Source organism: Panthera uncia, chromosome B4 (genome assembly GCF_023721935.1).
Source record: "Panthera uncia isolate 11264 chromosome B4, Puncia_PCG_1.0, whole genome shotgun sequence".
Taxonomy (NCBI): domain Eukaryota; kingdom Metazoa; phylum Chordata; class Mammalia; order Carnivora; family Felidae; genus Panthera; species Panthera uncia.
The window spans coordinates 131,999,420-132,022,045 of NC_064809.1; the positions used below are offsets into that span (position 1 = coordinate 131,999,420).

Below are 22,626 nucleotides of genomic sequence, written 5' to 3' on the forward strand. Positions count from 1 at the left end.
TCCCTCCCTCCATCTGGCTGGCAGAAAACTGCAGAGTGCCAACCACGTGCCAGGCACATCAGTGTCTGTTATTTATCAAACACTTCCTATTACCAGACACCAGCCCTTGCACACAGGATCTCATTCTTCCCCGTAAGAGCCCTTGACGGGCAGGGTTTTGCCATGAAGGCCAGGCCCACAGCCGCACCCTGGCCAGCCCAGCTCCGTGGCGTTCCCAGCCCCCAGCCCCCGCTGGCGGGAGGCCCCGGGGCAGGTCAGAGAGTCATGGCTTTGCTGATAGGCTGTTCTTAACTGTCTATAGTCATCGCTCCTTTGAGGATGTGATGAAACTAGGAAGCTTTCCCAGAAATACGCACATGAGCCCAGAGCTCAGTCACGGGCTGCCACAGACACACACACACACACACACACACACACACAGCAGCCCAACTTGTGCCCAGCCCCCCCGCCACGTTGTGCCGGAGGGACACCGAGACCCAGGGCCCAGTGGTTTCTCTCGGGTATCCCGTGGGGTGGCCAGAGGCATAGCTCCATCCCAGGCCTCTGTCCTTCCCGAACCGAGGTGGGTGTCGGCACGCCTGTGCGGCCAGGGGCTCCCCGAGGACACCCTGTTCTGTTTTGCCAAAGCTGGTAGATGAGATGTTCCCCGCTTTAGGTCCGGGGCCCCAAACCCTGCAGTGTGAACTCTCTGGGCCCTTCGCCCTGGGGAGACCCCGCGAGGGGTCAGAGCCTCACCTCTGACCAGGATGAAGATTCCTTCGCTGATTCTTATCACGTCTGGCCAGTGCACGGAGCAGTAGTAGGTACCGGTGGCTGACGCATTGGGCAGCTGGGGCGTGACCCAGCATTTCAGGCTGTGCGTCTGGTTCTCTTTGACCGGGTGGGATGAGCAGTTGATCTGCTTCTCAGAGCTCCTCTGACTCTGAAGGTCCACGTGAAAGTACCAGGCTGTGAAGTTCTTCAGTTCGGGGCTGTGCGGGTAGGAGATTTTGCAGCCAAAGGAGATGGTCTCGTTGGCCAGAGAGACCATGATGGGGGCGCCGATGTGGGTCACCAACTGTCCTCCTGCAGGGGAAGGAAAAGGAGAGAGCGGGAGCTTACCCTCCGGGCCGCTTCAGTCCCTTCTCCCTCCTGAAGGCCTCAGCTCACACTCCTACCTTGCCACGCAGCCACGGTGTGCGGTAAAGCCAAGTGCTTTGTACGTACAACCCTGCATCTCTCGGCACACCCAAGGCAAAGTGTGTAAGAGCTCCAGTTCACAGAGGGGAAGAGTCCGAGGGTCAGGGAGGTCACCCTGCTAGCTTTCAATCTCTCAGCAGGTAGGGAGTGGAGCTGGAGCCCTGCCCAAGGCAGGCAGACTCCAGACCCCACATTCCTAACCGCATCCCTACTCAAAGGCCGGGAAGCCACGTTGGATAAGAGCACCGGTTGGAAAAGACCCAAAGCTGCCGAAGGACAAGGAGTAAAAGAGGAAGGAGGCAGGAGACAAAATCAAGAAACGCTTCCTGGCAGGAAGAACTTCCTGGCAGAAGACACACAGAGGGGAGCCATGGCTCTCCCCTGCCTGAAGGAGGAGGCACGCCAGGCATCAGGAGGGACAAACCTTGCCCTGAGTCTGTCGCACCCAGCGGCGCTGTTTCCCCACCCTGTTCCCTGCGGCTTCAGGGGCGCGGTGTCCCAGTGGGCCTTGGCCTCTTGCACTAGGAACCCCTTCCCTGCCTTTCGATCTCGTTGCTCCAAACCAGGGCTCTTCAGCCTTTTCCAGGTCATGGGCCCTTCTGGGTATCTGGTGGAACCCTCAAGCCCACATGCCAACATTTCTAGCTCCCCAGATCAGGAGCCCCAGTCCTGGGTTTTCTGGGTCCCCAGCTCCCCAGAAGGAAGGAAGGAAGGAAGAAAGAAGCATTTGCTCTCATCTGTGTCCCACCGTCACTCTGTGAGGGAGGTGTCATCTGTCACACCCAGATTCTGTCGGGACATTCCTTGCCCTGCCTAGCAAGGTCACGCTGGAGTCCTTCCCCCCTTCCCACCACGGCCACTTCCCGCTCTGCGTCCACCCCTGAGGCCCCTGGGCCTGGGACTCCCCCCTCTTCATCTGGCCTCCTCCCACCCAGTCCCCAGACTCAGCACGGGATCCACCCTTTCAGCCACATTGTCCCGTTTGGCCCTCCAGGCAACGGCACCAGGCCAGTGCTTCCTCCTGGGGGCCGGGAGGTTGGAAGCCAACCAAAACCACCAGGAAAGTGGTCTCGCCAGGGCCGGCGAGGAGGCGTCTCTGCCTCCCCCCCCCCCACCCGCCCATCCCAGGGCCTCCGCGTCTCTTCTCTGTGTGTCTAAGAGGCCTGGGGAGGCCAGACACGCTGTCACTACTCCAAGGCCACCTTCCTGTTTGTCCTAGCAGGAAGACGTTCATCCAATTGTCTTCAAAATTATTTCCCCGTTTGAGGTATCCTTCTAGAAAATGATCTAACGTGCTAGTGTGATTAGGCCAATCTTTACAATTCGGGGGACATCTATAAAAAGAGATGGCCTTCGTTCTGCATTCTGCCAGGGTTCGTTATTTTATGGTCAGAAGGTTAGGATCGCGACAGCGCGTGGCCCCGGGTCAGGTCTGCCTCGGACAGGAGAGCCCCAGACCTCAGAGAAACCACACTCTCCAGCAGCGAAGAAGGAGGCAAGTCTCTGTCGACCAGGAAGGACGGACAACCTGGGAAGAGCGGGTAAAAAACGAGGAGGAGGGGGGCAGGCCTGTCACTGCCGAGAAGGAGCCTGGGTCCTGGCCGGATGGTGCAGCCCACCGCTTCCAAGGCCTCTTGCTCTTATTGGGGTGTTAGCAACCCCGGAGCCCGGACCACAGCAGCCTGGCTGCCACCTAGGCCGTGCCAGCCCTGCCCTGGCTGGGCACAGCTAAACACCACAACAACCCTTTGAGGCCACCACCGCAGCCCCATTTTGCAGACAAAGACCCCAGAGGGTCCTAGAGGCCCGGAGCCACGGAGTCCCTAAGTGGCCAAGCGGGATTTGAGCCCAGGCTTTGTCCATGCTGAGGATGTGAAACCAGCCCCCCGGACAAGGTGGGTAGTCGAGTCAGGGACACAGTCCAGTGTGGCCTGGCCTGGGGCTGGTTCACGGTGGCACCAATGCCACATGCAGATCCCTGGCCCAAGTCCCAGCTTCCCAGAGTTGGAGGCCAGGGGGCCGCGTGACAGAGAGCATGGGTGCCGAGAGGCTTGGAGAGGGCACCCGCCTGCCCTTTGGGCACCTAGGCCTCGCCCCAGACCCAGAGGGGCTTCAGTGGGACCCTCTCAAAGCTTGGAGTGTGTCCCCCAGGGCGCCCACGCGGGTGGCACGGTGGCTGGTGTCCACCTCGCACCTGCTGATGGCCGTATCACCCTTCGGCCCTCGTTCAGGCAAAGGAAGTGTGTCCCCCGCCGGGCGAGGTGGGTTGGGGCAGAGCGAGCTCCCTGGGGACCCTCTTGCATTTCATGGGCCGCCCAGAGGGGCACGCGGCCCGGGGAGGAGGACTTGAGGGCGGGACTTAAATTCCTGGGGCTGAGGAGGGAGGCAGAGCCACAGGGGGCCCCAGAGCACAGGGCCAGCTGTCACAGCCCCCACCAGCAGGGCTCCTCTGCCCTCTCCCTGCCCCCTCCCCGTCCCCTGTCTCGACCCAGCTGACACGGGGGGAAGGATGCCGAGGGGGCTCCAGGGGGGAGAAGAGAAGGGGACCCTCACCCCTCACTCTCGCACAGGCCCCAGACGCTGCTTCAGCACGCACCGAGTTCAGCCTTTTGGCTGTTACCCTGGTTGGAGAGACGAAGAACCGGGGCTCCGAGTCTGCCTGCGAGTGACCGCTGGCCAGAGCGGCTGGAGCGGCCGGGCTGGCTTGGCTTCCCCCGCAACGTCTCCCTGCGATGAAAGGTCTACGGGGCCGCGGGAGCCCCGCCAAGTCGCTCTTTGGATAATCCTCCGGGAGGCCGGTGGGTTCTTGGTGCAGCCCAGGCCAGGACTCAGGCAGGGAGGAGGGAGACGCCTGGCTTGTTTTCTGTAGGGAGATGGGCTCGTCCAAGTCACAGAGCTCCCTGCCTGGTAGGGAGAAGGGCCTGGGGACGACGCTTGCGTGGAGCCGAGGCAGAGGTGGGGCGGTGGTGAGGAGAGGATGGCCAGAGATGGGACTGGGAAATAGCGTGATGCCTGAGAGGACCCCACTCCGAAGGGCCACCACCCCGGCCTGAGAGGACCCCGCTCCCGAGGGCCCCCAGCCCAGCCCAGCCCTGCCCCGGAGCTTGCTTACTTCCAAGGCATCTCCAAGATCTTCCCTCCCCTCCCCCACACCATTACAAGCACAGCCGGTTTGCTGGGCAGCGTAGGTTCTACAGCTAAGCCCTCCGCCACCCACCCCCCACCCGCCCCGCCACCAGCCCTTGGCAGGACGGGTGTCCTCAGGGATGGCACACCCTCCACCCCTCACTTCTCTGTAGCTCTCAGGACTGCTAGGAAGTCTGGGGCCTGGCCAGAAGCGTGGGTGGGGGCGCCTGGGAAAAGCCCAGTTTCTTGAGGTATCAGGCCTGGGTTTGGATCCTGGCTTTGCAGCCCGAAGGCTGTGCCACTTCCAGCAGGTGGCTTTCTTTCTCCGAAGCTTGGTGTTGCCCCTGAAAATCGGGGAGAGCAGCAGAGGGTTGGCATGGGATTAAGTGGGGCCAGGAACATCAGAGGGGCCACCAGGCCAAGCTGCCTTTCTTCCCCGGGCACCAGAAAGAGGCGAGGAGGTCGGAGGAGTCCTCGCTGAGTCTGGAAGGCCAAATGCAGCCTGACCCTCTGCCTGTGTAAGCGACAGGCCCGCAGCGGGGCGGCCTGCCAGCACGACAGCCTGTCTAGCTCCCCGGGCCCCGGCCTGGCCTGGACACAAGGGAGTGGGTGACACCCCGGGGTGCAGACCCTGGGCCTCGTCCCCAGGCTCCCCAGCCAGGTGTGTCGTGTTCAAGTGCAGGGGCTCAGAGCCCGGAGAGCCCTCTCTCCGGCAGTGTCCCTCTGTCCTCCCCCCATCCTGAGGATCTGTTGCCCCTGTTGGGAAAGAGTCTGTCTGCCACCCACTGTCACCAGATCCTTCCTTTTCTGGTTCTTCTTTTGAGTCTGTGGCCGCTTGAGCCGCGGGCTGGAGAGCCAGCTGCAGGCGTCTCACTGCCATCCTGGCCCCGCGACCCTGTGCTGAGTCCCTTGGGGGAGGGGCTCGCGGTCAAAGAACTTGACTCGATGCAGGAAGGGTGCCCGCTCCATCTGCCCTCCCCACACCCCACACATCGCACGCCCCCATTTGCCCGACAGCTCCCCTCCCCTGGGCTCCTCTCCCCTGCAACCAGAGACCTGCCCTGCACTGCTCCCGAGGGAGCCACAAACCATCCTGCTCACCCTGCTGGGCTGCCCCACCAGGGGAGACCCAGGAAGGAGACTGAAACCAATTTACATGGTGAACACCAGCAGCTAAAAAAAAAATAGAACACGAAGCATTTTGTGCATAACAAGGGCAATTTCTGTGACCTCCTGGTTTCAGTTAAATTCACGTAACTGGGTTCAGACGGGGTCATGCTATAACACGCGTCCCTTAGCTTTGGGCCACCTTTAAAACATAAAAATTGCAAGTCCCTTGATTGGAAGATCCAATCCGTGCCTCCAGGCCCTGCGCGGCCCAGCTCAGCTGCCCTCTGCTCACTCACCCCCAAAAACCAGGCCTGCCAGGCTCTTGAGTCTTTGCCCACGCTAGTCTCACTGCTCAGAACGCCCTCCTGTCCCCTTCCTCTCCCAGGACTGTGCCGTCACCCTCTCAATCTGCAGGACTTCCTTCCTTCCTGAGCCACTCCTGGGTGCCCGACTCCCCCTGCTTGGCACAGTTTCTCAGGCATTGCTGGTAAGCCCCGTGATGAGACACGTTAATGTCCCCGGGGTCACCGGTGCCTCCCCTTTTGCAGATGAGAAAACTGAGGCTCTGAGAAAGGAAGAGGTTCGCCCAGCATCACAGCTGGTCAGGAGTGGGGATGTGATTTTAAGCTGGTCCTTAACCCCACACCCTTTTTTTTCTTTTTTCTTTTTTCTTGTTGATATTTACCTATTTGGTGGGAGAGCGCAAGTGGGGGAGGGGCAGAGAGGGGAGGACAGAGGATCCGAAGTGGGTTCTGCGCTGACAGGCTGACAGGCCGACAGCAGTGAGCCCGATGTGGGGCTCGAACTCAACAAACCCACGAGATCACGACCTGAGCCGAAGTTGGACTCTCAACTGACTGAGCCACCCAGGTGTCCCTTAACCCCACACTCTTAACCACTGGTCTATGCTACAGTTTTAAAATCTGAGAGCAAGAAAAAGAAAACATTTCTCAAATGAAAGAGCTGCACCCCTTTATTTACTTTTTTTAAGTTTATTTATTTTTTTGAGAGAGACAGAGAGAGAGTGCGAGTGGGAGAGGTACAGAGAAGGCAGGGGGGCAGACAGAGGATCCGAAGGGGGGTCCACACTGACAGCAGCGAGCCCTGCTTTAGGGCTCGACCTCTTGAACTGTGAGATCATGACCTGAGCTGAAGTCGGACGCTCAACCCGCTGAGCCACCCAGGTGCCCCAAGAGCTGCACCCCTTTAAAGGAAGCTAAAAATTCGGAGGCCATTTCCCTAGATTTGGGTCATTTAATAGGCAGACATGTCTGGCAGCCTATGGGATCTGGGGACGAAGGTACTCATCAGAAATGACCCTGCAGCTTACAGGGGACAGCGACTGCTGTCCAGCTCAAGGAGAGCTTGTGGCTCCCAGAGCAGAAAGCAAGGGGCCCCAGGAGCCCTCCACAGACTGGTCCGGTGGCAGAGGCAGCCAGTGTCCCTCCTTCACTCCACCAATGACATCCCTCCACCCCCAAAATCTGGTGCTCCCTCCTTCCCCACTCTTTCCACCTGCCCTGGCCTCGAGGCCCCTCTGACCCACCCACTCCTAAGCCAGGCCTTGGCCCCAGCTCCCCGCTCTGCCCGGAACTCAATCCCTTCCACAGCCCCCGAGCGTCAGCATCGTCAACCAGGAGGGGTGTGAGAGCCAGACGTGCCGATCAAAGGTATCCATCCCGACTCAGGTCGATTTTAAAGGAAAATACTTTGATTCCCCAGCTACAGAAGAAAGACGTTCCCACGGTCTTTATTTGAGGCATGTAGTTTTGCCCTCCAATTTAATTCTGGCATTTCTCAGACCATGCCTTTTTTTTTTCAAGGCCCATCTGAAGGGCTCCCGGGAAGACACAGAAGTGGGGCTGCCGGTCTTATCACAGGGCTCGGCCATTTGCCTGAGCACGCATCCCAGGATGCCGCAGAAAAACGGGTGAGTCCTTCAGGACACGGGCATCAAACACAACGGCGCGTGGCCAAGTGGCTGATTAGGGAGAAGCGTATAGCAGGCGTTGGAAGGCAACCTTTGAACAGAGAGCGTGTGTTATGAAGCTTTTAGTGCTGGTGCCCTCCAACACTGCCATCAGACTGGCTGTCACATCTTTCAACACCTCCGAATTACAAAGCTACATACGGATGTGGCTTGCCTCGGGGGCCATTTCCACAGCCTGCCTGCATTCTGTTCTAAAGCCTCCAATCTTTGGACCCCGGGGTGCACCGCGGCCAGGAGGGGACACAGACCAAGTGCAGGATGTCAAATGTTTGGTCCCAGAAATGTAGAAGCTTCGTGGGTCTTAATTGGCATTTTTACGGCATCACCTCTCCTTCGGCTTTGTGAAGAGGCAAGTTGTTCAAACTTTGGAGCTCGTTTGGACTCCGTTTCTCCCTTTGTACCCTCCTCTGCCAGCAAAGAAGGGCATCAGGACGGAGTGGACCAAAGAGGAAGGGTGAGAGGGTAGACCCCGCCACGGCACCCACCGCAGTATGCTCTCTCCAAGTCCTGCCAGGGAGGACCGGGCCCTGCCCTTGGGCAGAGCTGACTGGTGAAGCTGGAGAGTGGGGAGATAAAGAGACGTCTCAGAGCCTGCACAAACCCAGAGGAGGGGACCCAACCCAGCCGGGAGGGGGCAGAGACTTCCTGGAGGCATGACCCTTGGACGGGGTCCGTTGTTTTTCAAACTATGATTCTTTAGGCCCTCTTCCCCCCATTATAAAAGCGAGACATGCTCACTGTAGAAATTCTAGACACTGCAGCGAAAGATCAAGAACACTGAACCGGCCCGCGGTTCTGCCGCCGTGACATCACGGCTGTGGACCTCGTGATGATTCGTCCACATCCCTTTACGAGCTGGGCTTTGAAGGAGGAATCGGAGGCAGCCGGGTGGGGGAGGAGGGCGGAGAGGGGGGTTTCAGCGCAAAAACCTCTCGGATGAAGCTTCGAGAAATCTGGAAACCAGACACCCGTCCTGTTGGTAGTTGGGGGGCTCAATAAGGCGCAGTGGAGTCGTAAGGGTTGGGGGCTCAGGGAGGCGGGAGGTGGAAGGTGGCAAAAGTCATCCTGGAAACCCCGGGGGAGCCTCTGTGGGCTTCTGGATTGGGAATTGACACAGTCACATTTTGTGTTAGAAAGACAACAAGAGAAGGGCGCCTGGGTGGCTCAGTGGGTTAAACGGCCGACTTCGGCTCAGGTCATGGCTCGCGGTCCATGAGTTCGAGCCCCGCGTGGGGCTCTGTGCTGACAGCTCAGAACCTGGAGCCTGTTTCAGATTCTGTGTCTCCCTCTCTCTCTGACCTTCCCCCGTTCATGCTCTGTCTCTCTCTGTCTCAAAAATAAATAAAATGTTAAAAAAAAAATTTAAAGAAAAGAAAGACAACAAGAGAAATACTACAGAGTTCCAGTCTTCCTCGGCTGCCTAACCCCCTTGCATTAGTGATTCGGTCTGAGGGCTTGGGACCCCCTCCTCTTCCAGCCTCCTTTTAAAATATAAATGCTTCTGGCTGTCAACACACTAACTCCTTCCTGTAGACGCCTTCCCCAGATCACTTTTATCCTGACTTCTCTTAAATCTCTACCTCCCCAAAGACCCGGTACCCTCCAGGCACAAAATCACTCACTGCCCTCTGTCCTCCCCACCCTCTCCTTCCACTCGGCCAGCCCTGTCCCTGCCTCCTGTAGGCCTCCTCCCCTCCCACCACCAGCGGAGCTCAGCAAAGACCTTGGAGGCTAAGCTGTGGCTCCTGCAGCTTCTGGCCTTGACCCTAACCTGCCGGTGCCTCCCTCTTTGACCTTTCCTCCTCCTCCCAGAGCTCCCCAGCCTGCACCTTCTCTCTTAGGCCTCTCTCCGGCTTTTTGTGCACAGTTCACCTCTTAAGGTTGGGCATGTGTTCCTGGTGCCATCGGCACCCTCGCCTGCCCCGGTGAGCCCAGTCGTGCCCTTCAGACCTCTGAGCTCCTGAGGCTCAGAACCACAGGTGAACTGGTGGGGCAAGCCGGCCATTGGGTTTGTCGGGGCCTGGCTGAGTGGGCCACAATGGGCACCACAGAGAAGGTAGCACAGTTCGACCTTGGCTGACAGGTTGGAGTCACCAGGTGGGGGAGTGAGAGGACCCCTTCCAGGAAAAGGGAGCAGAAGCAAAGGGTTAGCGGCAGGCAGTCCTCCAGCATGGCTCCAAAGTGGGTTGTGGGTGTGGGAGGCAGGAGCCGGAGGAAAGGACAGCTCAGGGCCAGGGGGTGGGAGAGGGTCTTATCCAAACCCCCCGCAGCAAGGGGCCAGCCGATGTCAGTGAGTTAGTCTCCGGCCGTGGTCCACGGACCCGTGAGCGACCATCCTCGTATATAAAGGTTTTCTGGTCCAAGAAGGGGAGTTGCTGATTCAAAAGGCACGTACCCTTTTAAACTTTTAAGTTTTGCTTTGAGTTGCCGAGGGGCCTTCAGAAATAGGCCTTGGGCCCTATGAGCAGAGCGGCAGGCGAGGCGTCTGCGGGCTGTGGGATACCAGCCTGTGGGTTGGCCTGGCTTGGCGTCCCCTTCCCCTGAGCCACCCACCGACAGCAAGCACAGACCTGGTTCTGACCTCACCTTCTTCCGCACGGCCCATGCGGCCCTGAGGAGAGCAGACACACATCAGGTTCACCACACCACCTCTTACAGGCACCCCGCCCCACGGGCCCTTCCTGAGGGCTCCCTGATGGAGGTCCCAGGGCCACCGGTGGTCCTGGCGGTATCTTCCTGTCACCTTAGCAAGAGGTCTGCACGGGAGGGTGCCGAGCGCCCTGCCGGGGAAGTGGGGGGCTCAGCGTGGTCAGGTGACTTGGCCACATCTTCCATGACTGCAGTGAGTTCATCCAATGGGACGCTCCACAGCGGGGGCTGGTGGACGTGCTCCGTAAAGGGCCAGAGAGTAAACATCTTACACCTCGTGGGCCAGATGGTCTCTCTCGCAACTACTCAACGCTGCCGACGTAGGGTGACAGCGGTCACAGGCGATCGACGAATGAATGAGTGTGGTTTGTTCCGATAAAACTTTATTTATGGACACTGGCATGTGACTATTGTATAATCTTCACGTGTCACGACATGGTCTTCTTTCGATTTCTTTCCAACCGTTAAAAAACAGAAAGACCACTCACGCCTCGCAGGCCAAAAGGCAGCGGGCTGGATTTAGCCCTGGGGCCTTTGCTTGTGATCCCTGCTCGGTAGCAATGAAAATAAACAAACCACAGCCACAGCGTCAACTAGATCTATCTTAAGAAGCATAACTTGGAGCGAAAGAAGCAGGTCACAAAAGAATATACGGCATCGTTCTGATCATACAAAGTTCAACACCAGGCAAGTCCAGTCTATACCATTCAGGAACACATACCGAAGGGCAAAACTATAAAGAGATGCCGGGACACGATTGGCCTAAAAGTCTGGGTGGGAGAGAGGGGTGTCTTGGTGGGGGGAGGAGGGGGACCAGGGGCTGTGGGGGCCTGCAGCGTTCTCTGAGTGGGAGCCGCACAGGTCTTTGTTTTAGAACACTGTACTTTTCCGTGTACGTATTATAGCTCACGAGTTAAAAAGAGAAAGCAATGACGACAGGGCCAACCGGAACCCCTACCTGACAGGCATTTGAAATCCACCCGAATATAGCCCAGTGGGATTCGTAACCCACTGCTCCGCCGAGAGCCCCTCCTCTCCAGTCAAACTGAACCTCTCCCCATTCCCTCCCCCTGCCTCTGCCTTCTGGCCTCTCACGCTGCGCCTGCCACCCACCCACCTGCTCTGCCTCCTCCCCATCTCGGCTCCCTTGCCCCCTCCAGCCCTCCCCCTGCCCCACCTCCGCGGTTCTCTCCGCCTGCCTCGCAAGCTCTTTATTGGGATTAGACAAAGATGAAAAGCAGAGGCCAATCCTGACAGAGGCTCGGAGCTGCGGGCAAGAAGGCAGGAGGCTCCTGAACATCTTTAGGACAACAAAGCGAGCGGGGACACCTGAGTCTAGAGCCAAGGGGGAGAGGGCGAGCCGGCATCAGTAACTCCCTCCTTGGGTCATGTCCCGTCACGTCCTCTGGGCAGATCTCAGCGTTTCTGCCAGGCTGCGGGGTACGGGTTCTTCACCTCCGGGTACCCCCCCCCCTGCCGCCAGTGCCTAGAACCGGTCCTCCTCCAAGGACACTTGAGAAATCACTATAGCCCAGAGTTCTGGGAAGGCGGGGAAGAGAAAGGGGACTGACATTTGTTGAGGACACAGAGGCTCAGAAAGGTTAAGTCCCTTGCCTAAGGTCACACAGCAGTCAATAGAAGAAGGTAGGACTAGAACCTGGCCTGTCTGGCCCCAAACCCCCAGCAGGTGACTGACGAGCCACCCCTGGGGGAGAGCAGTTGCCCATGAGACCACAGTGGCTGCCAGACCCTTTGAGAAAAGCAGAACTGGCAGGGAGCTCAGAAGACCAGAGGAGAGCAAGCTTGAGTCCCGCCTCACGATGGGAGGAGGGTTGGGAACAATAGCGGTTCTGACACACCATTCTATTGGGATGCTGTGCTAGAGGCCACTGGAAAAGTCAGAAAGACCCCAAGGGGCCAGTGGGCTCGCCAAGATATCCAGCTGGCCAACTGAATCTTCAGTTTCGATGGGCTCTGCTAGGCTCAGCTAGGACATCCTCTGAGCCCCAACCAGGGGCAGGTACTACCATCCCACCCATTTAACAGATGAGGCAGCGGAGGCAGAGCGACATTAGGAACCTGTGCCCAGGGTCCTGGGGCGAATTACAGAGCTCAGATCGAAACTCAGGCTGAATGCCCTCGCACGCACTCAACCCTGCGTCTTTCTGCAGTTCAGGAAAATGGCACGGTGACCCTGGGCGTCAGTGACAGAGAGAGCCAGGCACCCGCAGGGGCAGGACCAAGAGAAATGGGGTGCCGTCTGCTGCTCCAGGAGGTGCTGGAGGATCCCCAGGCTTTTCCACCTCTTGTGAAAGAGCAGAGTTTCTCTTTTGCACAAACTTCGCTGCAACACTGGGGGGAACGGTGCTGCGTGTTGACAGTGAAGACAGTTACAAAAGCGCTCCTCACAGCAGCATCCCGCAAAGTGTCATCCACGGTTACCCAGGCGTGCAGGGTCCCTTCGGGGGAGGAGGGGCCGCACAAAAAGAAATGACGGGAATTGGAAGGAAATTAAGTTAGAAATGACTAAGCGTGAGTCCCACCAGCAGGCTGCGTTTCCTCAGACCATCTCCGAGCCGGCCATCTCTGGGGGACGGGAGAGGTGCAAAGGGCACGAGGTTGAAGGGGATGATGTCGCAAAGGGCCCAGCCCAGGAAACCTACAGTAGGTACCACAGTCAGCTCTTGCATTTTTGAGGGGAGGGGAGAGAATTTTTTCTATGAGGAATGTTCTTTACAAAGAAAGCGGAGAGGAGCCCCACGAGCCCGCTGCCAAGGGTCCAGGCTTGGGCTTCAGGCTGACTCAGGTCTAACCTTGACCTGTCCTCACCTTCTAGGCCTCAGGAAAGCTACCTGGCCTCCCTGGGCCTCAGTTTCCCTGTTTTTGAGTGGCTGGCAGGGACAGTACCCCAAGGCAGGCCGGAGCGGGGCTGAGTGGGAGAGTAAAGTCCAGATTAAGTGTTTGAAGAGGCTAATCCACGACAATAAGGATAGCTGCCGTTGTTTACGGTATAAAGAAAAAGGTAGAGGACGAAGCAGAAGGGGGGCATAAAAGTCTAGACGAAGAGGAAGAAACATTCCTCGGCTGCACAGTGGGGCGGGGGGAGCCTGGGAATCCAAGAGGGACCCCGGTGTGGACAGCCCAGTGAGGCACACTCCTGGGGGTGGCTTGGATCCAGGCCACCCAGCTTCTGAGGGGATCTGGGGCCAGGAAAGGGGGCACAGCGTTGGTCCTGGGAACGGCATAAGCTCCCGTTGCGGCCTCTGGTTGGACTTGAGGAAGTGGAGAGTGCCACCCTTTCTGGCAACAGTGACAATTTTGTGGCCTGGGGCACAGTGCTCCTGGTGGCCAGCCCCTGGCTGCCCCTCGTCTCCCTGGCTAACACGGGGAACAAGGCTGAGGGTGGCTCTGCGGCTTTGCAGGGTCAACTCTGTGGCTCCACCGTAAGATTCCTTGGGGGTGAGCTGTCCCTCCCCACTGACCCCACGCCTATTCTGACGCCCCCTGGCCGCAGCATGCCTGCCCCCCACCTTGTTTAAGGCCCAAAGTACAGGCTATCGGAAGAAGACTGTGAACATAGCAGTGGGGGCGGGGGGGGGGGGGGGAGCGCCGTCCCCACCCCTTCAAAAGCCACCTTGGCAAGGCATTAGCTAAACATCTCCTGGGTCCCTGAAGGCTTCCCCTGTGAAGTCTGCAATGTTCAAACGCAACCAGCAAATCTCCCGAGACAGGTCCCCAGGAATTAGCTGCTCGGGCAGATGAAAGTCACTCTGATGTGCGAGCCAGGGAGCGCGTGGGAAGAAGGAAGGAGGCCGTACCTGCGAGCTGCAGGGTCCAGGGAAACAGGAGCAAACCCAGGAGCTGGGGGCCCGAGAGCGGGTCTGGCGGGGCCCGACACCACGGAGGCCGCCTCTCCATCCGGGCCTCCTGGTCAGCGTTCCTCCTTCCTCTCTGGTTCACAGGAGGGGACGGCCTGCTGGCCGTCAGTTCCCCTTTGCGTCCCCACAAAGCTCCACCCTGGCCACCCTTCTGCTTCCTCGGGGCCTTACTGGGCCTGCTCCTCTCAATAACCCTGGGCTTTCTGGGGCGCCTGGGTGGCTCAGTCAAACATCCGACTCTTGGTTTCGGCTCAGGCCGTGACCTCACAATTCATGAGTTCGAGCCCCGAGTCGGGCTCTGTGCTGCCAGCACGGAGCCTGCCTGGGATTCTCTCTCCCTCTGCCTCTGCCCCTCCCTCACTTGCTCTCTGTCTGTCTCAAAATAAATGAGTAAACATTTTAAAAAATAACCCTGGACTCTCTGAGCAAGTCGCGGGAACAGCCCCAGATGACTGTGTTCACACAGACTTCCCCTCAGAGATGGTCCAGGGCCCCCCTGATGGATGTGCTCATCCAAGGGCCGGTTCCGGGTGGAAAGGGCTGGGAGGGTTCGGGTGGGGCGGGAGCATGATGGAGGAGGGGCCGGCAGCGAGGGTGAGGGCAGGAACTACACGGTCCCAGCCCTGAATGGTGCCAGAAGGCCAGCTGCCCGTCATCGGCACAGCTAGGGCCACCGTGGGAGCAGCGCAGAGGCCTCCTCCCTGACTCACCTGAGATGTCTTTCCCTCCCCTCCCGCACCCCTGCTGAAGCGGCCCTCTGCTTGAGCTCATCCCCTCCCCCACCAGGAGACAAATGAATTGCTTCCCCATCTGGCCCGGAGCCACAGCCCCTTTCCTCACCTCCAGCAGGCACTGCCTCCGGGACAGTAATGTTTGCTGACCGCACCCCTCTCCCCAGCAGGATGGAGCCTCTACCCTTGGCGTTCAGGAGCCCGGCACTGGGCCAAGCTGGATGAGGCAGGGGGCTAGACGTCTGCCTGCATATCCGGAGAGGCAGAGGGAAAGGGGCTGGGGGCCGTGGGGAGGATCCCAGCATGCCTGCTGGCAGAGGAGGCTGGGGTAAATGCGGCCGAGTTTCGGCACCTGCTAGCCCTTCACCTCCTTTCTCCACCAGTGTCCACGAACCCTCAAGATAAATGTGGTGCTCCCAGTTTTACAAAAGAGAAAACTACGCCCCCCAAGAGGCAACGCAGCTTGCTCAAGATCAGGGCAGGTACGCGGGGCCAGCATTTAATGGCCAGCGGTGTGAAAGCTGAGCCTGCCCCCCACCCCCGCCCGGCCGCATGCAGCCCCCAGTGACGGCACAAAAGGGGTCCGGTTTCCGTCCTTCTTCCAAATGCTCTCCCCTCGGCGGCTTTGCACATGAACAATGAAAGCCGGCAGAGGTTTCCCACCGACTCCGGCGGCACCGGGAGGGTGGCCCCCACGAGCAGGGACTGCCCACCAGGTGAGGAAGACATATAAACGCAAGCCACTTCCTACTGGCTGGGGGGCGGCGGGGACCCCGGCGGTATTGACTGTTGATCCATCACGGTGATACATGATCGCATATGTCACAGGGAGACACATAATCTGCTTCACGCTGTTTCCGACCTCCGGGGGGAGCAGGTTGTCTAAGCACCTCGATGCCATGGTGATAGACGTCATGTTAATGCCTCTGTGCACGGAGGGAGCATTATAAAGGCATCGGTCTGCGCCTCTAGGAGTCTCTTTACGACTTGGCACTGGGAGGCGGCCGAGCGCCAAGCTGCCTCGGGACGCGGACGCGGGCTCTGCCCCCGCGCCTGTCTGTCCTGGCAGGTGCCGCTCTGCAGCCTGGGCCCCCAGACGGTGCAGGCCTTGATCTTCACCTCTTCACCTCTGACTCTTCTGTGCTGGGCACAGTGCAGGCGCCTAGTACGTGCTCAGTAAATATTGGTGTACGATGGACGGATGAATGAGCTTAGGATGGGATACAGCACTTGAGGCACCGGGGTGGCTCAGTCGGTTAAGCGTCCGACTTCGGCTCAGGTCGTGATCTCACGGTTCGTGGGTTCGAGCCCCGCGTCGGGCTCTGTGCTGACAGCTCGGAGCCTGGAGCCTGCTTCGGATTCTGTGTCTCCTCCTCTCTCTGCCCCTCCCCCAATCGAGCTTTGTCTCTCTCTCTCTCTCTCTCTCAAAAATAAACAATAACACTTTTTTAAATTTTAAGATGGGGTACAGTGCCTTCTTCCCAAGCTTGCCATGAGGGTGGGTGCCCAACCTCAACCCCGACACAGAGCAGGCTCCCAACAGGCCTCGGTGGGACTCTTGGCGAGAGGCAGGGAGGGGCCCTGGGCAGGGAACCGGCGGGCCCAGGCTGTGCTGTTGTCAGGCCCTCAGGAACCGGGGGACGGAAATGAGACCACAGCTCATCCAGAAACCTCCTTTTGACCAATACTTTCCACCTGCTGTCACCCACGTGGTCGCCGCGCAGTGAACCTGCTGCACTTGAATCTGATGGCGTTCCCTCCCCTCTCAGTCCCCGCTCCCCGCACTCAGTGGAAGCTTTGGGTAAGCAGGGACAGGAGGGTAGGGGACACGGGCCCGGGTGGCATCCCCGGTGGGGATCCGCGGGCCAGGCCTCCGCGGCTGAGTTCGCGGGCGAGGTCCCTTGGAGCACTTGTGCTCATCCAGACATATGTCCCTGTGTCCGTCCCTCCGTCCGTCCCTCCGTCCCTTCACATTTTGCTGAGCGCCTGTTCCACACGGGGCACTGACCTCAGCAGGAGGATGCAGAAGTGAAAGACCCAGGCTTCGAGAAGCCCACGTTTGGGTGAGGAGTAATCATCCCAGCATAACCGAGCGATAACATAGCGGTTCGGAGCAGTCACTAAACAGCAGACACTTTTCAAGACACTTTTAATCTACGATTCAACTTAACCCTCACCACAGCCCCATAGGTAGGTACTATGATGAATTCTATTTTACAGATGAGAACAGCGAGGCACCGGGAGGTTCAGATGAAATCTGCCTAAGGTCACACAGCTGAGAAAGGTATCCAGGGGGAGTGACTCTGAAGATAGCCCCAGGATCTGGGGCCCTAACCCCTCTTCCAGCCTGCCTTAATGGCACAAGTGTGTACAGAGTGAAGAGGGAGGTGGGGGGGTAGAGGGGAAGAGGTTATTTACTCAGGGCGTGGGAACGAAGGCGTACTAAGGAGGGCTTCGTGGAGGAAGTGGCAGGCCTGAAGAAGGAGGAAATGGGAGAGTGCAGAAGTCCCCTGCAGTCCGGAGGTGCCTTGACCCCCTGAAGACTACAGCTTTCTGAACTGGACCACAATGGGTGCTCTTTTCTTTTCTGTGTAGTTCCCACGTACTTATCAAGTGCTTAGTGTGTGCCAGGCCGTGCAAGCACAGAACATAAGCCACCGTTTTGCCCTCCAGTTGATTCCCCTGTAGACAAGAGAACAGAACCCCCAGGCAGGATTTCCAGTCGCCCTGAGTGAGCAAAGGGGAGTGAGCGAGTGGCAGTGAGGCCCCCCCGGGCAGGCTGCTTCGGTCGGTTCGTGCTCAGGAGCTGCCCGACTTCTCTGTGTTCCCTCCGCCGGCTGCGTGCACAGCGAGCAGCTGCAGGAAGTCATTTCCTTCCTCCCCACAGACTCCAGCACCAGGAGGCCCACCCGTGGAGGAGCCCCCTCAAGACCACCCTCTGCGCTGGCCTGGTGGCCAAGATGGAGAGCGTCCACTCTCCGGGTCCTCTCCTAACACCACCCAGCTGTGCCTTCGGGGTCCCCCTTTCTGTATCATGTAGCAGCCTGGGTGCCAACCTCCTGCCACGTCCTAGGAGTAGACCTGACCACTAACTAAGCCAGGGACGTGATCCAGCCCGGACTCAGTTGAGGGGACCCATCTAATCGTGAGCTGGGCTGGCCCACAGGAGACCAGCCTCCTTTCTCGGGAGAAAATGAGCTGTTACTGGACGTGTGCACACCCTCCTGGAGGTCATTGTCCCTGCACGCTGCTAGGAGGTTCCCGCCCTGGATGGAGTGCTCACAGGGCCCATTTCCAAAGTGCCTTCTCGGTTCAAGCCAGTGTTTCCGCCCGTTTATTAAGTATTTGTTTCACGCCAGACATGGTTCTAAAGGTTTTTCACGTATTGACTTCAGTCCTCACAGAAACCTCATGTGGGTGGGTATCATTAGGGCCCCTATTCTACAGGTGAAGAAACTGAAGATCAGAGAGTGTAAGCCACTTGCCCAAGGCCACACAGCGAGGAGGCAGCGTGGACAGGGAGATGAGCTCTCGTGATTGTGCTTTTAATCATTATGTTCTCCTGCAATTCGCTTTGATTCTCCCAGCAAGGCTGGTATTATAACTCTCATCTTACAGACTTAGTGACGGAGAAAAATCACGTAAATGGCCTGCTCAAGGTCACAGAGGGGATCAGAGGCGTACCTGGGACCAGAGGCCGGGGATTTCCTAATGGACACATGTCCCCAGTTAGACAAGCCCCTCCCTGCTAATTCTGCTGGGGGAAGGCGGCAAGGAGGTAATGGCCCCTCTTCAGCCCCTGCCATGCTGAAAACAGTCCTGAAGATCTGGGGGGGGGGGGGGGGGGGGGGGGGCGGGGAATGAAAAAGAAAGATGGCATCCTTTTTCACTTGTTGCACGTTCACCATGTGCCAAGGCCTTGTTCGGCTCAGACCCTTGGAACAACTGTGTCCCTGGGAGACATAAGCACCGACTAGGAGGTTAATCATTGCAGGTCCTCAGGTGGCAGGCACCGCAGCCTTGGCACCACCCCTGTCCCGACCCGCCACTGGGGACAGCCCCGGGTTGTCCTGTGCCAATGGCGCCACCTGGTGGCACATGGGGGAATGCTCCATGCCCCTTCTTCCCCTTCCTAGGGTCTTGGGCTGCCAGAGGCCGCTTCCCAGCAAGCTCAGGTTGGAGCTGGAGGCAACGCGACAGAGAGGAGGGAGCAGGACGGAGAAGGGGGGTCGTCAGGGGCCGCCGGGACCGGAAGTGTGCTGGGGGTGGTCTGTGGGAACGGAGTGCAGGGCAAGCTGGCTGTAGACCCCCCAACCTGCCTCTGTGATCTAACAGGCTGCTGCTTTGCTGGGAACACTTTGTAAAATCCACTTGGGGAAACTTGACTGGAGCCAGCTATTGGCCACCAGGCAAACCAGTCCCCCGGCTTTGCAGGGACAACTGGGCTCCCACAGTGAGATCAGCCAATTAAGGAAACAATTAGCCTCCCCTGAGGCTAATTCATGCATTGTCACCCCTCACAGTTGTCTGGTTTTAGGAGCCAGAGGGCCTCGGTGTCCTATGGGCAGAGGGGTGTGTGTGGCAACCAGTAATTATGTGCATTTCTGGCCCCACCCCAGAGAGGCCAGGGGATCAGTATTTTGACATCCTGTGGTTCTCACACTGGAGAAACTGCCTGAAGCACTTTCAAGGCAGTTTCCCAAGGGGCTGTGGGCAGGGCCGTGGGCAGCCTTCCAGGAGGCCCGTTCTGAAGGGACCAGGGAGAGCCCCTCAAAGAGATCTGATCCCCCCCTCCTCCCCTCTCCTTCCCCCTCCCCTGGAAGGCCAGCAGGTGCCCTGGGAATGTAGAGCAAGCCCCCCCCCCGCCCCCTCCGAGTGCCTCTCCCCCCCTATCTTCTAAGCCAACGGGGAGTCCTGTCTTCATCTACCATATGGGGGTGAACTAGCTGCCTTGAATGGACGTGATGACAAACAGTTGGGAGTGACAGAGGGGAAAGCGCTTTGCAAAGAATAAGATGTTGGTTGAAAGGAGCTGCGTAGGTCTCTAGGTGGGGATGGGGAACTGGCAGAGAGCCACCAGGGTCCAGCAAGGGGTGATGGGGCACGCACAGACCTCGAGGGTGTGTGGTCATGGACGAGGAATCCGTGGAGGGTGGCAGGTCTGGGAGGGGCAGCAGGGAGACATTTGGGAAGGCAGGTGGGAACAGGAGGAGGGGCAGGAGAGGAGGATCCTCCCCATCCCCCCCCACCCCTCCCGCCCCCCCACCCCCCCCACCCCCACCGCCCGCCCCGCGCCGAGTCTGGACTTACAGCTGGCCCGTGTTAGGGCTCCAGAGATGGGGGCAGGGGGCTGGGTAGGGGCAAAGGATTCTCAGGGGACTGTCCCACCGGCTTGGCCTGATTCCTCGGGAAAGCTGTCTCTCTCCTCTGCCCAATAGGTTCTCTTCTTCCCACTTCTTTCTCTTCAGTGCACTGTGCTGGGCCATTTCCCTCAAATACTCCATGCCTGGGGAGACCTGGGTCATAGGTCAAGACCAGGCTGAGCCTGCCACTGAAGCCAAGGCCACAGCATTCACAAGGACTCAGTGAGAAGCTTCTCAGCATGAGCTGGCCAGAGGGACTGGGGTGTCACGTCCTGAGCAGGACCCAGGGGAGCCGGGCCGGGGAAGGCCTCGGTCGTCTCCACCCTTTGCTGAAAGAACCTTCGCTCTCCAATGACAACGGTCAGATGAATAAAAACCATTTATTTTTTTATTAAAAGATTACCGGTATTGCGACTGGTATCGACTTCTGTTTTCATTTCACGTGTACAGATTTTCAGCCACATCTGAGTCGAGCAGCTTTCTGGCCATTCCTGGAAGCCTGGCATCATTTACGATAGGCTTTCTGAGTAGAAAGACCTTCTCCACAAGACAGCTTGTCTGGAAGTTGAGACACTCCCGGCATTCGCTGGGGTGAAAATCCCATTCTGGACAAAACGCCCTGCGACCCCAAAAGGACGTGGCGGTCTTTTTAGGACCCGAAGTCTCCAGAGGACAAGCCGATCAACAATAACCGTGGTCTGTTCTTCGTCCCCGGAAAGAAGGAGGAAGGGAAAACATCAGCTGAGTGGAGATCTTGGGATCGCTGGACCGTGATATTCCCGTAGGTCACTGCAGATGTAGCAGGCCAATGGCCCAGAGATTTCTCTCACCCAGAAGCCTCCTCCCCAGGGGAATCCTCCCACCCCACCCAGGGCCAAAGGACAGTATTTTCAGGCTTTTTGCCTCTGACTTGGGAGAAAGTCTTCCTAAGCTGTCCCCCTGCTTGCCTTTCCTCCCGCACCTGTCTACTGATCTTTGTGTCAGCACCATCTGGGGACACGCAGAGGACATGGCCATCCCTGAGCTGCCCATGGGACGGGGCTGGGCTCCCTGCTGGGTGTGCAGCAGGAGGCCCTTTGCCGCCTGGACCCACACAGGGGTCCCCTCACTCCTCACCCCCAGCTTCTTATGACACCACCACTCATGGGGCGTCCAGCCGTCGGCAGCTGGGCCCGGCCGGTGTCTGGAGGCGGGCAGGGCAGGGGGTGTAGGGGGGGAGTAGCCCAAGGAGGAAGTGGAAAGTCATCTTTGCCCAGATGCTGGGCAGTGCCACCCTCTCAGCTACCCTGCCGGCTCAGCTCTATGGCACCCACATCTTGCAGATGAGGAAACTGAGGCTCAGAGACAGGAGGTCGCTTTTCTTTTCTTTTTTTAAAAACACATCTTAAAATGTTTATTTATTTATTTTGAGAGAGAGAGAGAGAGAACAAGCGGGGGAGGGGGGGCAGAGAGAAGGAGAGACAGAATCCCAAGCAGGCTCCACAACGCCGAGCCAGACGCGGGGCTCTGTCTCACGACCCGGAGATCGTGACCTGAGCTGATATCGAGAGCCGGATGCTTAACCGACTGAGATACCCAGGTGCCCCAGGAAGTCACTTTTCTAAGGCCACACAGCCAGTGAGGGCAGAGCTGGGGTTTGAATCCAGTTTGCCAGCTGGTCCTGCCTTGTGACAACCTTGGGGGTGTGCACTCCCTGGCTAGATTGTCAGCCCCCTGCAGCCTCCCCAACCTGTTCTACCTGAAGCCGCCCTCCCTTCCCAGGCGAGGACACCTCCATTTAGCAGGTGCTCAGGCCAAGCACATGTACCTCTTGAATGAATGAATGAATGAATGAATGAGAAATTGGGGGCTGGGGCAGCCGGGTGGCTCAGTCAGTTAAGCGTCTGACTGTGAGGTCATGATCTCACGGTTTGTGGGTTGGAGCCCCACATCAGGCTCTCTGCTGTCAGCGCAGAGCCTGCTTCAGATCCTCTGTCTCCCTCTCTCTCTCTGCCCCTCCCCGGCTTGCACTCTGTCTCTCAAAAATAAATTTAAAAAATGGGAGGGAGGGAGCGAGGGAGGAAGGAAGGGAGGAAGGAAGGAAGGAAGGAAAGAAGGAAGGAAAGGAAGGAAGGAAGGAAAGAAGGAAGGAAGGAAGGAAGGAAAGAAGGAAGGAAGGAAGGAAGGAAGGAATTGGGAAGAGTCCCTGTGTGAGACCCTTTCTCTAACACAGGTGAAACGGGCTCCACAGGGAATTCTCATCACATTAATAGTCAATAAATGACCTTGGTTTTGAACTCGCAGGAAGTGCACATCAGAGACTGAAAACAATTTGGGCCAACTTAGGAAAGAACTGGCTAACATGTAGAAATATGAAGTTAACAGGAAAGTCGGCCTCAGAATGAAGTTCTTCCTTCAATCCAGTCCTGCAGGTGTTTGACATGTTGCAGGGGCAGAGGTAGGGGGGTGTGGGGGGAGCTGAGCCTAGTGGTGAGAATACAGGAAAAATAAGATCCCCCCCAACCCTTCCCTCCTGTCACAGAGGCCACTCTCAGGGACACAGTGTGGAAGCTAAGGGGGAGGGTGGGCTCTAACGAACAGTCTGGGCACAGGGGCAGCCA

The 22,626-nt window shown here is 58.3% G+C and overlaps 1 protein-coding gene across 2 annotated transcripts in view; it reads right to left on the reverse strand.

The window, feature by feature from the left end:
* The window catches only part of NFAM1 (NFAT activating protein with ITAM motif 1), a 36,537-nt gene extending 22,497 nt beyond the window's left edge, over positions 1-14,040 (reverse strand). The window contains exons 1-3 of one of the 2 annotated variants that reach the window (XM_049627596.1): positions 13,873-13,955; positions 3,800-4,042; positions 736-1,065 (exon numbers count right to left, since the gene is read on the reverse strand). In XM_049627596.1, coding sequence (XP_049483553.1) covers positions 736-1,030 — 295 coding nt within the window. In that variant the 5' untranslated portion in view covers positions 1,031-1,065; positions 3,800-4,042; positions 13,873-13,955. Of the gene's footprint in view, positions 1-735; positions 1,066-3,799; positions 4,043-13,872 lie in introns of both variants that reach the window. The other variant, XM_049627595.1, reaches the window with a different exon arrangement.
* Positions 14,041-22,626: the final 8,586 nt, after the last annotated feature.